General features: G+C 42.4%; 1 protein-coding gene across 1 annotated transcript in view; it reads left to right on the top strand.

Moving 5' to 3' along the window:
• Positions 1–191: 191 nt before the first annotated feature.
• ARL3 (ARF like GTPase 3) overlaps positions 192–17,776 on the top strand; it is a 42,723-nt gene continuing 25,138 nt past the window's right edge. Inside the window, exons 1-3 of the mRNA XM_010333125.3 lie at positions 192–270; positions 9,025–9,168; positions 14,286–14,402. Coding sequence (XP_010331427.1) covers positions 268–270; positions 9,025–9,168; positions 14,286–14,402 — 264 coding nt within the window. The 5' untranslated portion in view covers positions 192–267. The remainder of the gene's footprint in view (positions 271–9,024; positions 9,169–14,285; positions 14,403–17,776) is intronic.

Below are 17,776 nucleotides of genomic sequence, written 5' to 3'. Positions count from 1 at the left end.
ACGCCTTCTCCACTCCGGGTCCCGGCGAGCCGGCGGCTGCCTCTGCTGCCGCCGTAACCCGCCCGCGCAGCGGGCGGGCGCCTTGACGCGCCTGCGCACTCGGGGAAGCGGCGCTGCACCCCGCCCCGTACCGCTGCTCTGCATCTCCGCTCTGCGTGCTAAGGACGTTGGGGGCGGCGCCGCAGCAGTTGCCCCTGGTAACGGGGGAGGCAGCAGGAGGAGGAGGAGGAGGAGGAGGAGGAGGAGGAGGAGGGACTCGGCGGGAGGATGGTGAGTGTGGGGGCCCGGGCCCCCTTGGAGCCGGCCGGTTACCCCCCTCCCGTCCCCAGGCCCAGGGCGGAGCACTGCGCTGAAAGCCAAGGAGGGAACGGGACGGCCATCAGCCTGCTGTGTGGGTTCTGGACTGGTTTTCAGGGTCGGCGGGGAGCCCTGAGGGTGGGCCCTGGAGGGAGGTCTGGGCCTGGAGAGGAAGGCGGGGCTTGCAGCGGGTCCGAGGCTTGGGGAAGGGGCTGGCAGAGTGCGCGGATGGCCGGATGCGGAGGCCAGGCTCCATCATTACTTGGGGGGCAGCGGTGAGGGCGGATCCGAGGAGCTGCATAGAGCAGCTTTTGCTTGCAAGCTTAGACTTCCCGGGCCGTCGGTCTCCCGGCGCTGCAGTAAAGTGGGGTTCTTCTGGAGCCCGGCCAGAAGCGGAGAGAAGGCCGGCCCCGCTGTCTCTGAGGTCGCCCTGGCGGTAGCAGGGGAGATGGTAGTCTAGCTCTCCTCCTTCTCGCGCTCTGCGGGCCCCTGGGGGGCAGGGGAGTAAGTCCCAGGACACCAAGGGGTGCCTCTTGTAAGGGATGCCTGGTGGATTTTACGCCGTCTTGGTGTCTGCGTGGCGGGTGCGCTTCCTCAGTCCCGAATTAGCTGGTTATTTGCTGAGAGCTTTGCAAGACCTGGTTGTTGGTGATGACCGATTTTTCATTCAATACTTAATCCACGTTGATGGAGGCAAATTAGCTGCCCGGTCCCTTGAATTTCCTTCGAGACCTTTTGCAATCTCCTTTTGCATGTGACCACACCAGGACCAAAAATTCTTATCCTGTCTTGTGGTCTCCAAACTGAAAAGAACGAGAAGTTGAAAATGGAGATTGAACTTCAATCTGGGGCTCTCCGTCAACCCTAATTAAAGCTTTCCCAAATTCTAAATTATGGTTGTGACAGATCTGACTCTTAACACTCGGTTTCTTGTTGGTTTCTGTACAGTTAGTTGGAGGGAGTTAAAATGGAATTGAGTAATTTTAGAGCTATCAAAGAAAAATTGATTTTGAAGCACTTAGAGCAGTTTAGTTGGCTGCGAAGAGCCTGTAATCAAACTTATATTTACTGTTCCACCTCACTTCCTCGTTCCTTTCTTGACTTTTAGAAATGTTGAGCCACTTCTGCTGATTTAAGAAGAAGAAAAAAATCTAAAGCTAGATGCCCAGGAAGAAAAAATAATACATGTATGTTTGGTCAGATTATCCGGTCATTAGATTTAGATAGGAAAAAAAAATCTCAATTGATTTTATATCTCCAGATTGTTAAAGAAGTAGAGTTATTTGTTCTAAAGTTGCCAATCGCATTTCACACTTGCTACACTTGCAGGTTTTTTTTTTTTTTTTTTTTTTTAACGTCAGGCTAAACAGATTTTTACAACTGTTTCTGTTTCTTAATTGTTTATACAGGAGCTGTCCGTTTAAAGCAAGCGTCCCCAAACTTTTTACACAGGGGGCCAGTTCACTGTTCCTCAGACCGTTGGAGGGCCGCCACATACTGTGCTCCTCTCACTGACCACCAATGAAAGAGGTGCCCCTTCCTGAAGTGCGGCGGGGGCCGGATAAATGGCCTCAGGGGGCCGCACGTAGTTCGGGGACGCCTGGTTTAAAGGCTAAGTTTTTCACAACAAATGAGTGCAAACATAAATATTTACCCAGAAAATAGCTAGAATTGAAATGAAAAGGGCATGCCAAACCAACAGAGAATGAGATTTGTCATTATGGATGAGAAGTGCATGAGAGTTGGCTAACTTTTCCCAGTTTGTTTATCAGTTAAGTGGACTGTGTAATTCCGTGATTGTTTAATGTATAATTACAGGCCACAGTAATTTAACCACTGCTCATGTTTCCAGGTGCAAATTGGCACTGTATACAACAAACTGACAGTGTATACACACACTGTTGTATACAACTGTTGTGTTCAATGATGAAAACATTTTGTTTTTCTTTTTTACTTTTCCTGGAATGAACAGTAAGAAATGAGGACAAATTAGTCTAGATTCTTTATCTGCTTTCCCAAATGCATTTTTTTTTTTCTATCTCCAAAAGGGTCAGCTATTCTTAAAACTGGAAGTAGAACACTGAATTTAGTCAGTGGTGTGACTTAAGTGTATCCTATCCGGTATCCCATGAGCTTTAACTGTACAACTGAAGAGTGAACCCCAAGTTTTTTTTGGTTTTTGTTTTAAACTTCAGCTGTGACTAACACACAGTGTTTTTCAAATTTGGGTAACTGTGGCAAAAACCCAAATATGGGTTTCCCTGAACATTTAGAGTCAACTGTTTTACCCCTGCTTTACAATGCCAGGTTCTTGATGAATTACTAAAATGACAGTAATTTTAGCACATAACTAACCACTGTTATTTAACATCTGACTCCTTCATTCAGTAATTATTTATGGAGTACTTTCTACATATATGGAGCTGTGATTGTTCTCATGCATGTTCAACATTTGAAGATTTGTTCCCAACAGTATTTATATTTTCTGGCTAGAAAATGGCAGTGAAAATTTATTTTAAAAAATAAAACACAAGGCTATTGTTTTGAGTGGCTACTTTGTGTCATGCTTTACATACATGACCTCATTTCATCCTCATAACATCATTTCTTGAGATATAAGTATTATTCCCATTTTCTAGCTGAAACTAGAAAATGTGCAGGGTTTTATATATATATATATAAACACACACACACAAGCTGAATACAAGTCTGAAAAACTCTAAAGCCCATAATGTTCATTTCATTAGGACTCTGGTAAAGTGGGAACTCACTCTTCCTGAGGAGATGCCCAGATTTTGTTCCTCAGGAAACATTGTTTGTATTTATTTAGCAGAGAGTGATGAGAAAGAAGATAAAGTTTGGATGAAGCTCTCCATTTTGAGCTTTAAACTGAGGAGTTCAGTTAAAAGAGGTAAAAATAAATGGAAGTCAGTTACATTTAAGCCAGTTATAGGGACTGCACGTACGAGACGGTTGGCTTCAAAATTTCAGTATTTAAATTTTAGCTGCTCCTTACAGCCACGTATGTTTTCCATATACCAACACATTTCTCCCCGCTCCACCACTCTGATTTCTTTGAATGACCTAGTTTGTATTGTTTTAGGTCAGTGTACCATGCCTCTGCCAACAGTTGAGTTTCTTTCTTTTTTTTTTTTTTCTTTTGTGACGGAGTTTCGCTCTTGTTACCCAGGCTGGAGTGCAATGGTGCGATCTCGGCTCACCGCAACCTCCGCCTCCTGGGCTCAGGCAATTCTCCTGCCTCAGCCTCCTGAGTAGCTGGGATTACAGGCACGCACCACCATGCCCAGCTAATTTTTTGTATTTTTAGTAGAGATGAGGTTTCACCATGTTGACCAGGATGGTCTCGACCTCTTGACCTCGTGATCCACCCACCTTGGCCTCCCAAAGTGCTGGGATTACAGGCGTGAGCCACTGCGTCTGGCCCAACAGTTGAGTTTAAGCTGATTTCAAGGCAGATGAAACCTCTGTAGTCCATAGTCCATCTATTCATGATTTGACTGTAGAAAAGTTTGCTTAAATGTTTTGTGGTTGAGTCAGTCCACTTCTGCCCACCAGGGTGCAGATAACTTGTATACATACATGCTGGTAACACACAATATACTTGTAACTGAAGTTCATGTTTCTTAAATTGCTTTAATGTCACAGGAATATAAATCCTACATAGAGATCATGTCTGTTTTGCCCACTCTTGTACCTAAGGCAGATTATTGATGTTTAATGATAATTGAGTGAATGGATACTTTGGCCAAAAATACACTTTAAAAATTAATTTTATTCTATTTATACTGCAACACTCAGCCCCATAATAAATTTAACTTCTAATATCTGTCTCCCTTCATTTGACAGTTGAAATAAAATATGGGCATATATGCATAGATGCATGGAATAGACTTATTCTGGTCTCTTTCTTCCAGCCTCTTAAATCAGCTTACTTTGTACCTTTCAGGCAGAACCCTGATCTCTATAAATATCCTCTTCCCTATTTAGCAAACCCTGATAATCCTGTGATCCCCTGTCCTCAGTAGTTGGATTAATATGATGCTGTATTATATTTGTACTTGTCTTCCCTAGACCATGCTTGAAATGCCATTTTTCCTTTTGCTGGAAGAAAATATTAGCTGAACTTTCCATTTCTCCATAATTTCACTTAAAGGTGAAGCATCTGAAGTTATTATTTCCTAATAAGGAAATTCACTCATTGGAAATGTAGAAGCACTGTATTCTACACTATTAGGTTAGTAAAGTTTATCTGCCGGGCGCGGTGGCTCACGCCTGTAATCCCAGCACTTTGGGAGGCCGAGGCGGGTGGATCACGAGGTCAAGAGATCGAGACCATCCTGGTCAACATGGTGAAACCCCGTTTCTACTAAAAATACAAAAAATTAGCTGGGCGTGTTGGCGCGTGCCTGTAATCCCAGCTACTCAGGAGGCTGAGGCAGGAGAATTGCCTGAACCCAGGAGGCGGAGGTTGCGGTGAGCCGAGATCACGCCGTTGCACTCCAACCTGGGTAACAAGAGCGAAACTCTGTCTCAAAAAAAAAAAAAAAAAAGTTTATCTATAGTTAGAATTTTTTTTTTTTTTTGAGACGGAGTCTATCTCTGTGGCCCAGTCTAGAGTGCAGTGGTGTGATCTCAGCTCACTACAACCTTCCTCTTCCAGGTTCAAGCTATTCTCCTGCCTCAGCCTCCCAAGTAGCTGGGAATACAGGTACCCGACATCATGCCTGGCCAATTTTTTGTATTTTTAGTAGAAATGAGGTTTCACCATGTTGGCCAGGCTGGTCTCAAACTCCTGGCCCCAAGTGATCCACCCACCTCAGCCTCCCAAAGTGCTGGGATTACAGGCACAAGCCACTGTGCTCAGCCTTATAGTTAGAATTATTTTCTTTCTCATCTGTGCTTTGCTCCTCTCCTTTTAAGATGAATAAACATTATGTTTCTCCCCTCCCCTCCCTTTTTTTGAGACAGGATCCAGCTCTCTCATCCAGCCCAGAATGCAGTGGCCTGACCATAGCTTACTACAGCCTCAAACTCTTGGGCTCAAGCCATCCTTCTGTCTCAGCCTCCTGAGTAGCTGGAAACGCAGGTGCACACCACCACACCTGGATCATTTTTTCTTTTTGGTAGGGATATGTGTCTCACTTTGTTGCACAGGATGGTCTTGAATTACTGGCCTCAAGCTATCCTCCTGCCTCGGCCTCCCAAAGCACTGTTATTACAGGTGTGAATCACTGTGCCTGGTCTTGTTTTTCTCTTAATTATTTAATTTCAAATGTAATGAGTATGTAGAAAGTCTCTACCCGAAGGAAAAAAAAAAAAACAGTATTGTTAGTGATCTTTTTAAAAAGAGACACATGAGGAAAAACCCAAAACATTAATTTTAAACTGAAAATATTTTATAGGCTGGGCGCGGTCACCTGAGGTTGGGAATTCGAGACCAGCGTGACCAACATTGAGAAACTCTGTCTCTGCTAAAAATACGAAATTAGCTGGGCATGGTGGCGCATGCTTATAATCCCAGCTACTCAGGAGGCTGAGGCAGGAGAATCACTTGAACCCGGGAGGCAGAGGTTGCAGTAAGCGAGATCGCACCATTGCACTCCAGCCTGAGCAACAAGAGCAAAACTCCGTCTCAAAAAAAAAGAAAAAGAAAACATATCTTCCTTTATAATTTCTGCATAAGCAGATAATCAGATAATGCGTGAGAAGAACTTTGCTTATATGTCATTTAATGTACTAATTTGATACATTCCAGCTGTTTTAGAATTCAAGAAGTAATGAGGTCCCTTCTTTTCACTTATAATCAGGAACTCAAAGATGAGTAGTAAAATGGGTTTTCCTGTGCTTAGCCTTTTTATATGACTAGTCCCCTAAGGATCTCAGAATTCTAATTTTTACTTTTCTGAAAGGTGATATTATAAATGAGTGATTGCAATATAGCTAATAGAAACCAGGGAGAGTTCTTGTACATATAGTTTTAAGAAGGAATGGTGTCAAAGTATTCAAGACCAGATGAGATAAAAAAGCAAAAAAAAAGTCTTGCCTTTGGGTGGATCACTTGAGCTTAGGAATTTTCAGCTTGGGCAATATGGTAAAACCCCATCTTTACAAAAAATACGAAACTTAGCGAGGCATGGCAGCATGAGCTGTAGTCCCAGCTACTGGAAAGGCTGAGGTGGAAGGATCGCTTGAGCCCAGGAAGTCGAAGCTGCAGTGAGCCGTGTTCACGCCACACACTCTAGCCTAGGTGACAGAGGAAGACCCTGTTCCCCACCAAAAAAAAGAAAGAAAAAAAGTCTGGCCTTTTAAAAAGCCAGACTTTTGTTTGTTTCAAATCTATTTAATCTTTCTCCCCAAAATCTTTTGGCATCAAATTTGTCTAGCTTAGACTAAAACTTCCATTTTACTGCTGGAAAAAAATTGAGGCATAGAGAGGTTAATGTGGTCCTTAGCAAGTCAGTACAAATACAGTATGAGAAATGGTAAATAGTCTCTGAGGCAGAAAGGAATTCTTAATAATTATGCATATTTGCATATCATTGTCCAAAGATGCAGTTGTTGAGAATTGTTTCTCAGAAGTACCGTTTGATCTTAGTGAACAAACTGGTTTGAATTATTGCCTGCTGCAGTGTGAATAACAAATACCATTTTACGTAATTCTAAGATTCAGTATGAAGGAATTTCTTCTTGAGCTGGGAGACTAAATTATATGCCCTTTAAACTCTGTGATTCTTTGACTCTTGTTCTAGCCATGTGTTGTTAGAACAAGATTGTCAGCTATAGCACAGAACAAATAACTTTCCTATAAAGATTGTCTTACGTTCTTAACTAAAAATCAACATGGTTTATTTCTTTTTTTCTTTTTTCTTTTTTGGAGATAGAGTCTTACTTCTTTACTCAGGCTGGAGTGCAGTGGTGCAAATACAGCTCACTGCAACCTCAACCTCGAGGCTCAAGCAATCCTCTCAACTCAGCTTCCTGAGTGGCTGGGACCACAGGCGTGTGCCGCCATGCCTGGCTTATTCGTTTTTTATTTTTTGTAGGGACAGGATCTCACTATGTTGCCAGGGCTGGTCTTGAACTCCTGGGCTCTAGCAGCCTTCCTGCCTTAACCTCCCAAAGTGCTGGGATTACAGGCATGAGCCACTATGCCCAGCAACATGGTTTATTTCTATCCATAAAAACATAATAAATAATGGCCAGGAGAGGTGGCTTATGTCTGTAATCTCAACATTTTGGGAGGCCAAGGTGGGTGGATCACTTGCCAGGAGTTCAAGACCAGCCTGGCCAGCGTGGCAAAACCCCATCTCTACTAAAAATATAAAAATTAGCCAGGCATAGTGGCTCACTCCTGTAATCCCAGCTACTCTGGAGGCTGACGCACGACAATTGCTTAAACCCAGGAGACAGGTTGCAGTTGAGCCGAGATTACACCACTGCACTCCAGCCTGGGTGACAGAGTGAGGCTCTGTCTAAAAATAATAATAAAGAAAATAAGAAACAGAAATATTAGATTAACAAACAGTAAAACATTCCTTGGTTAATTTTGGTGGGTTTTTTGTTTTTTTGGTTTTTTTTTTTTTGCTTCATAGGTGCCTTTTATGATTTCCTAACTTCTCTATTGTACCAAATTTTTTATCTAAAAAACACAGATAATCTATATCATGCACCTGTCCTATAGGGTCTTGTGAAAGATGATGGTAGAACATTTTGAGTGAAGAAGTCTTACAGTTGTACTAAAATAGATTTTTAAAAATTTTAAATTTTTTCTTTTTAATTTTTATGGCTCCTTGGTGTATATATTTGTAGGGTACATGAGATATTTTGATACAGGCATGCAATGGAAAATGATGAAATAGATAAAATCATAAACAGAGAAACTAATTCTAATTTTATATAGCCTTTTTATATATTTTTGTATAACGCCTGTAAAATCTTGTGTGGCCAGGTGTGGTGGCTCACGCCTGTAATCCCAACACTTTGGAAGGCTGAGATGGGCGGATCATGAGGTCAGGAGTTTGAGACCAGCCTGACCAACAAGGTAAAACCCCATCTCTACTAAAAATACAAAAATTAGCTGGGCGTGGTGGCACATGCCTGTAATCCCAGCTACTCAGGAGAGGCTGAGGCAGGAGAATTGTTTGAACCCGGGAGGTAGAAGTTGTAGTGAGCCAAGATCGTGCCACTGCACTCCAGCCTGGGCAACAGAGTGAGACTACATCTCAAAAAAAAGAAAAAATCTTGTGTTAACTTGGGTGTGTTATACTATTTAATTCCACAGGTGTTATCCAGTGTCTGTTTAATAAGTGCCAGCCATTATGTGAGAAGTGTAGCCCTCACCACAAGAAACTTCAGTAAAGGAAAAAAATACAAACATCAGTTACCTACTCTTAACTGTATATAAAGGGCTTTAGGAACACAGATGGAGTAGAGTTCACACTCCCAGGAGATTTGGGGTGACTGCTAAGCTGGAATAATAGGAGGAGCAGGAATAAGCCATGCTACTTATTAAGTTGCTGATTTAATTTAGGATTTCCACAAAAACTTGGAAAGAGGAAGCAAACAGAATAAGTGGCATTAGAATGAAAAATAATAACATAGGCTCTCCATAACCAAGAACTTCTTTCAAGGAGAAGCTATTCTGATATCCAGTAATAGCAAAGTCAGTGCCCCCAAAGTAATCTGTCTCCTTCATGGTTGTTCAAGGGCTTGCTCTCAATTTTGCGCAAGTTGAAAAGTGCACCAGACCAGGAGGTGAGAATCCTTCTCCTGGGTTTGGATAATGCTGGCAAGACCACTCTTCTGAAGCAGCTTGCATCCGAAGACATCAGCCACATCACACCTACACAGGTGAGCACTGCCTTGGCTCCAGATGCCGTGTGACGCAAGGAAAACGATGATAGCAATGTGAAAGACAAAACGGGAAGTACAGTTTTGTCCACTTCCAAATTGTGTCTCTGAGAAAAGTGTATACAATCTAAAAATAACCGGATTTCAAAAATATGTAAGAGATTCCGTTCTCATGAGGTATTTAGCATAGTCAGATTCATAGAGACAGAATGCAGAATGGTGGTTACTGGGGCTAGGGAGAGGGGAATGGGATGTTATTGTTTAACGGGCACAGAGAGTCAGTTTTGCAAGATGAAAATAGTCTTGTGGATAATGGCACACAACGGGAATGTGTTTAATTTTGCCATGGAACTGCGCACTTTAAAATGGCTGAAATGGAATGTTTTATGTTACTATGTTAAAATGGTAAATGTTATGTTACAGTTTAAAATGTATATATACATATATGTGTGTGTGTGTGTGTGTGTGTGTGTGTGTGTGTGTGTATAGACAATCAAATCCCACAGATCCAAGTGATTACCTATATTCTTTTTTTTGTTTGTTTGTTTTTGTTTTTGAGACGGAGTTTCGCTCTTGTTACCCAGGCTGGAGTGCAATGGTGCGATCTCAGCTCACCGCAACCTCCGCCTCCTGGGTTCAGGCAATTCTCCTGCCTCAGCCTCCTGAATAGCTGGGATTACAGGCACATGCTACCATGCCCAGCTAATTTTTTGTATTTTTAGTAGAGACGGGGTTTCACCATGTTGACCAGGATGGTCTTGATCTCTTGACCTCGTGATCCACCCGCCTCGGCCTCCCTAAGTGCTGGGATAACAGGCTTGAGCCACCGCGCCTGGCCTACCTATATTCTTTTCATTTTACTTTATTTTTTAAAATCAATAAATTATTTATTTTTTGACACAGAGTCTCACTCTGTCGTTTAGGCTAGAGTGCAGTAGTGAAATCTTGGCTCACTGCAACCTCTACCTCCCAGATTCAAGCAATTCTCAGGCCTCAGCCTCCCCTGTAGCTGGGACTACAGGTGTGTGCCGCCAGGCCCAGCTAATTTTTAAATTTTTTTTAGAGACAGGGTTTCACCATGTTGGTTAGGCTGATCTCAAACTAACCACCCACCTTGGTGGATCCAGCCACCTTGGCTTCCCAAAGTGCTGGAATTACAGGCATGAGCCACCACACCCAGCCTATTCTTTTTAAAAACAGCTTTATCTTCTCCGATTATGAAAGCAGTGCATGTAGAAAACACAGAGAAAGTATAAAGGAGAAAACTCTGAGACAAATCATGGTTAAGGCTGGGCATGGTGGCTCATGCCTATAATCCCAGCACTTTGGGAGGCCAAGGCGGGCAGATCATGAGGTCAGGAGTTCGAGGCCAGCCTGACCAGCATGATAAAACCCCATCTCTACTAAAAATACAAAAATTAGCCAGGTGTCGTGGTACGTACCTGTAATCCCAGCTACTGAGGAGACTGAGACAGGAGAATCACTTGAATCCGGGAGGCGGAGGTTGCAGTGAGCCAAGATTGCACCTTTGCATTTCGGCCTGGGTGACAGAGCGGGACTCTGTCTCAAACAAACAAACAAACAAACAAACGTGGTTAATATTTTAGCCTATACTTTTCAGACTTAAAAAATACAAATATGTATCAATTTTTTATGTAAAAAACAATTACCTGCCTTTTAAATCCAGCCTCATCGACCTTCCTCTTTCTGGAAAAGGCCAAGCAAGCAAAGCATGAAGGATAAGGCAATGATGGTGCTCACAGTGTGGAGGATTAAAGACGAGTCCTGATTGGAAAAACTCTAGTGGGCTTCTTAGACCTCATTCCCTGTAGGAAATCCTGAGAATGCTTGACCTTTGGCTGAGCCAACAGGGACAGCCTGTTGGTCTTAGTCACTTAAAAGTGTTTGAGCATTAAAGGTTAGAGGTTTTAGCAAAACCAGAGTTATTTAGCATTTTCCATCACTGTACTGTGATAAGACCCTGGTGTCAGGTTTGAATGGCTGTGCTGGCGTGTGTGCATACTTCGCGGCCTACGAGTCTTACTGATTCACAACTCTTTGTGGAAAAGTCATTTCAACTGCTACCAAATGAACGATTTTACAGCTTCTGAACAAATTTAATGTATAGCCCAAGGAGAAGCAAATTACAGTAGTCTAGCCTAGAAGGGCTGGAAAACACATATTAGTGTGTCAAGATTTCTGCCAGAAAAAGAAGTGCTAGTTTTTGTGTGCGTGCACCTGTGGTTTGTTGTTGTTATTACTGTTTGTATTAGTGATAGACTATATCTCTCAAGAACACTGACAGGAAGATTTCCACACTGCAAACACAGAAGTAAACTCAAAGTTAGAACCCAGAGTTCTAACTCTAATCTTCAGGCTTTATTCAGTGTGTTATAGGTGACTCTGATATTATATTGTGTCAAGCTTTCATATTCTTTAGAAACTAACTTTTATTATGTTTTTGTTTTATATTAGAAAAAACAATAAATGCTCATTGTAATAAATTTAGAAAGTATAAATAAATAAAATTGAGAAACTAGAAGTTACCTATAATGCCCAATCAGACATACCACTGTTCACATCTAGGAATGTATCAAGTTTTTTCTATGCATATATATGATGGGTATATTTAAAATAAAAAATAAAAATGGCTCATAGAGGATATATTAGTTTGTATCTCATATATATATATATATATATATATATATATATATATATGATTTTTTTTTTTTGGAGACGGAGTTTCGCTCTTGTTACCCAGGCTGGAGTGCAATGGCGCGATCTCGGCTCACCACAACCTCCGCCTCCTGGGTTCAGGCAATTCTCCTGCCTTAGCCTCCGGAGTTGCTGGGATCACAGGCACGTGCTACCATGCCCAGCTAATTTTTTGTGTTTTTAGTAGAGACGGGGTTTCACCATGCTGACCAGGATGGTCTCGATCTCTTGACCTCGTGATCCACCTGCCTCGGCTTCCCAAAGTGCTGGGATTACAGGCTTGAGCCACCGCGCCCGGCCTTTTTTTTTTTTCTTTTGAGACAGGGTTTCACTCTGTTGGCCAGGCTGAAGTACAGTGGCACCATCCATAGCTCACTGCAGCATCAAATTCCTGGGTTCTAGCAATCCTTCCACATCAGCCTCCTGAGTGGCTAGGACCACAGGCAGGTGCCACCACACCCAGTTAATTTTTTTGTGTGTGGGGGTAGAGATGGGGTCTCACTACATTGCCCAGGCTGGCCTTGAACTCCTGAGCTCAAGCTGTCTTCCTGCCTCAGCCTCCCAAAATGCTGGGATTATATGTGTAAGCCACTGAACTTGTTTCATCTTTTTCACTTAACAGATCATGAATATCTTTCTATGTTATTATATATGTAAATACATATATAATGTACATCTCTACATGTTTGTGCCCTTTCATTATTATTATTTCCTCAGAATAAATTCCTAGATTTGTTGGGTCTCATGACTTACAGACATTTAAGGCCATTGATACATATGGTCAAATTCCAAGATTTGTTTTACTGTTATTTATTTTTTGCTTTATTCCAGAAAGGATTCAGTATTACTGAGTTTGACATTTAATATCATTGAGTGTGGAATGTTTAAATACACCAAAGTAGTTTTGCCAATGAGTCACAATGAAGCTGCTTTTTTAAATAAGCTTAAGCCATTTCCCTTTAAAATTCTTGAGCTTCTAATGTATTCAGTCATTGGCATGTTAGAGAAGTGAGAGTCAGCAGCATCCCCCATTATCCTCCAGAGACTGTGTATCCTCAGTGGAAACTGAGTGGCAATGTTCCTGTCCTATTGCACTGTGCCTTCTCCTTCTGTGCCAGGCAGCAGTGTTGACAGGCTGCCACATGAAACAAATGTTTGTGGAGGCATCCCCAAACCTATCTAACTCCAGTTATTCTGGATGAAATGTCTCTTCTATGGTAGCAAGCTGTTGATTGGGTCTTTCAAATCCTGGTTTCCCTATGTAACTTTTGCAAGAAGACTTTTTAAAAACTTCTTCATGAAATACATTCTCTGAGAACCCCAAAGTGCTTGTTAATTTGTTTCTTTTCACACTAAACCACCAGCTGGCAATTCTGCCTGTCCCTGATTTGCTCACCTTCTTCAAAGTTTCACCTCAAGTAACTGTCTTAGAAATGAAGACTTCTGGCTGGGTGTGGTGGTTTGCACCTATAATCCCAGTACTTTGGGAGGTGGGCAGATCACGAGGTCAGGAGTTCGAGAGCAGCCTGGCTGACATGGTGAAACTCTATCTCTACTAAAAATTCAACAAATTAGCCAGGTGTGGTGGCAGGTGCCTACAATCTCAGCTACTCGGGAGACTGAGGCAGTAGAACCTGGGAGGCAGAGGTTGCAGTGAGCTGAGACTGAGCTGCTGCACTCCAGCCTGGGCAACAGAACCAGACTGTGTCTCAAAAAAAGAAAAAAAAAAAAGATGTTCCTTTTCAAGTTCATCAGAGTTGCCTATGAAAGCACAATTTTAAGTGACCACTTGTTTGTTTCCATCAGTGTCTGTAACCGAGGGCTCCACCTCCCTACTGGGCTGATATTGGAGTTACAAATCCAGCCTCCCCCGTAGCATCCTCAGTTCTGCTCTCTTTTACCTGATTAATTCCAATAGGAAATTTATTTTGAGTTGCTCTTGAAGAATCTAATCCTTTAGCTTTTTAGCTTTTGCCTCTTTAAATTTAGCTTGTGTTCTTTTCTGTTGAGTCTTCAGATGCAGCTTGTTTTTTTGTTAGTTCCATGAAATGTCCTGTTAAATTTTACAATTCTGAAGATTCATGGTCATGTGGTATGTGTTGATTGATTAGATCTATTCTCATTTAGAGTTATCCTCAGCAATTATATTTCTACATATGTTCATTGTAGAAAAACATCATGTTAGCCTGACATTATTTATACTGACTCCACAACCTGGATGAAATAAACATGTATAAATATGTTTCTTTATTATTTGTCACAGCAAATCATTTTCAGCATTACCAGTATCACATATAGCAGAGTATTTTAGAATTAATGAAAAACATAGCTATTAAATGTAACTTTGTCGGAATTATGATCTCAAAGTTTAATAAAACTTGATGTTTTTGCCCCTGTTTCAGGGTTTCAACATCAAAAGTGTACAATCACAAGGTTTTAAGCTGAATGTATGGGACATTGGCGGACAGAGGAAAATCAGACCATACTGGAGGAATTATTTTGAAAATACTGATATTCTTGTAAGTACTCCTTCTGACACAGTAATTCATAGTATTTTCTGCCATGTGTTAGAAACATGGACACTGTAATGTTCTTTCTTGGCAGTAATTCCACAGCCATAACATTAATCACTGTGAATTTAGCAAGGATAGGAGAAGACTACAGATTATAAAGAAGAAACGAAGAAATGTCTTCGTATAACTTGTATAAAATGTTTTGGCAAGGCACGGTGGCTCACACCTGTAATCCCAGCACTTTGGGAGGCCGAGGTGGGTGGATCATGAGGTCAGGAGTTGAAGACCAACCTGGCCAAGATGGTGAAAACTCCGTCTCTACCAAAAATACAAAAATTAGCTGGGCATGGTGGCAGGCACCTGTAATCCCTGCTACTTGGGAGGCTGAGACAGAGAATTGCTTGAACCTGGGAAGCAGAGGTTGCAGTGAACCAAGATCATGCCACTGCACTCCAGCCTGGGCGACAGAGCAAGACTAAGTTTCAAAAAAAAGAGAAAAAAAACAAGATGTTTTGCTGTCGCTCAGTAACAATGTTGTACCCACACCCATCTTGGCAAAATAAAGTGTTTATTAATTGCCATAGTGATTTGGATAGCACAAGGGAAGTTGGAAGATCATGCCACTGACTGTCACCCCTAGGAAGACAGTGAATCAAGTGTATCCCAAAGAGAACAACCAAAATAGTGAAAGTACTGGAAACCATGATGTATAAGAAATGGTTGAGAGACCTGACAGTGTTCTTCCTGGAAAAGAGAACATTTGGAACTGTCTAGACTGCTTCAAGAATTATCTGAAGTCAGTGGGATTGAATAGTTCTAGAGGGTTGAGCCAGGAGCAAGATGGGGAATATTAGGTGATAGAGTGTAATTTAGAATAAGGAATAAGTTTCCTATAATTGCAATCATCAAGAAGTAGGAGAAGCTGCCTCATGCATTGGGAATACCCTAACTCTGGCAGCATTCATTCATGTGGAGGCCAAATGACAAGAGCTCCCAGCTCACTGTCACTTGCTTTAGGACCACTGTTGTTTCAGAATTATCGGACATTTCACTGTCCACATACATGATTTCCACAAAACCCTAGCCTCTCAGTTCCTTCACCTGCCCTCCACCAATGGTCTTGTCATCCACTCTACCCCAGCCACATACTCTCATAATCATACCCTAAAACTAGGAAGGCTCATAAACTTAGAAGGGAGAAAAATTGCATGTGATTTTTACTAACTAACCAAAAGTTTGTGTTTACATCAATTATGATGACAGGCAATAAACTGCAATAATAGAAGCCATATCTATGTCTTCGTTACTAATAGAAATCGTCTAGACTAGGTGTGGTGGCTCATGCCTGTAATCCCAGCACTTTGGGAGGCTGAGGTGAGAGGATCACTTGAGCCCAGGAGGCAGTGTTTACAGTGAGCCCAGATCAAGATTGGGACACCACACTCCAGCCTGGGAGACAGAGTGATGCTCTGTCTCAAAAGAAATTTTTTAAAAAAAAGAAAAAGAGGCCGGGCGCGGTGGCTCACGCCTATAATCCCAGCACTTTGGGAGGCCGAGGCGGATGGATTACGAGGTCAAGAGATCGAGACCATCCTGGACAACATGGTGAAACCCCGTCTCTACTAAAAATACAAAAAATTAGCTGGGCATGGTGGCGCGCGCCTGTAATCCCAGCTACTCAGGAGGCTGAGGCAGGAGAATTGCTTGAACCCAGGAGGTGGAGGTTGCGGTGAGCCGAGATTGCGCCATTGCACTCCAGCCTGGGCAACAAGAGCGAAACTCTGTCTCAAAAAAAAAAAAAAAGAAAGAAAAGAAAAAGAAAAGAAATCATCTTGTATCTCAAACAGCTTCACCTTCTGCTGTTGTTTCCTAAGTGTCTCTCTCTTCTGGATCATTCCTAACAATATAAACATATCCTGTAGCTTCTCTTGCTTAAAAAAGAAAAAAATAGACTAGGCGCGATGGCTCATGCCTGTAATCCCAGCAGTTTGGGAGGCTGAGGCGAGTGGATCACGAGGTCAGGAGATCGAGACTATCCTGGTCAACATGGTGAAACCCCATCTCTACTAAAAATACAAAAAAATTAGCTACTTGTGGTGGCACGTGCCTGTAGTCCCAGCTACTCAGGAGGTTGAGGCAGGAGAATTGCTTGAACCCAGGAGGCAGAGATTGCAGTGATCCGAGATTGCACCGCTGCACTACAGCCTGGGTGACAGTGTGAGACTCTGTCTCAAAAAAAAAAAAAAAAAAAAAAACAGAAAAAGAAAAAAATAAGCCCTCGAAAAGTCCTCCTGACCGTACATCCCCTCCAGACACTGTCCCACTCCTCAGCCTCCCTTTATAGAAAAACTCCTCAAAAGAGTTTCCTGTGCTTTCTTTCCTTTATCTCCTCCCGGTTACTCTTGAGCCTTCTATTCAGGCTCACTGATAATTCCACATTGCTAAAAGTAGGGTTCAGTTTTCAGTACTCACCTTACTTGACCTATCAGCCCATTTAACATTGGTCATGCTGTCTTTGAAACATTGTCTTCTTGGCTTCCAAAACACCATTCTATCTTGGTTTTCCTCCTCAGTGGCTATTCCTCCCAAATCTCCATTGTTTTGTTTTGTTTTTTTCTTTTTCTTTTTTTTTTTTTTTTTTTTTTTTTTTTTTTTTTTTGAGACGGAGTTTCGCTCTTGTTACCCAGGCTGGAGTGCAATGGCGTGATCTCGGCTCACTGCAACCTCCGCCTCCTGGGTTCAGGCAATTCTCCTGCCTCAGCCTCCTAAGTAGCTGGGATTACAGGCATGCACCACAATGCCCAGCTATTTTTTTTGTATTTTTAGTAGAGACGGGGTTTCACCATGTTGACCAAGATGGTCTCGATCTCTTGACCTCGTGATCCACCCGCCTCGGCCTCCCAAAGTGCTGGGATTACAGGCGTGAGCCACTGTACCTGGCCTGCTATTCTTTTTTTTTTAATCTCTCAACTTCCAAATGTTAGAGAGTCCCAGAGGTCTGTGCCTGTGTTTTTCTTCTCTGAGTCACTGCTTAGGTGACCTCATCTAAGTTGAAGGATTTAATGACCATTTACATGCTTATGAACCTCAAGTTATCACCTCTAGCCTGGAATTCTCCCCTGAACTTGAGTTTCATATACAGTCATGTGCCACATAATAACACTTGGGTCATTGGCTGACCTCATAAATGATAGTGGTCCCTTAAGATTATAATAGAGCTAGGCCGGGCGCGGTGGCTAACGCCTGTAATCCCAGCACTTTGGGAGGCTGAGGCGGGTGGATCACGAGGTCAAGAGATCGAGACCATCCTGGTCAACATGGTGAAACCCCATCTCTACTAAAAATACAAAAAATTAGCTGGGCATGGTGGTGCGTGCCTG

This window comes from Saimiri boliviensis, chromosome 12, assembly GCF_048565385.1.
Source record: "Saimiri boliviensis isolate mSaiBol1 chromosome 12, mSaiBol1.pri, whole genome shotgun sequence".
In the NCBI taxonomy this organism is placed as follows: domain Eukaryota; kingdom Metazoa; phylum Chordata; class Mammalia; order Primates; family Cebidae; genus Saimiri; species Saimiri boliviensis.
Note: the sequence above shows the minus strand (reverse complement) of the source record. Positions and strands in the feature narration are given on the sequence as shown.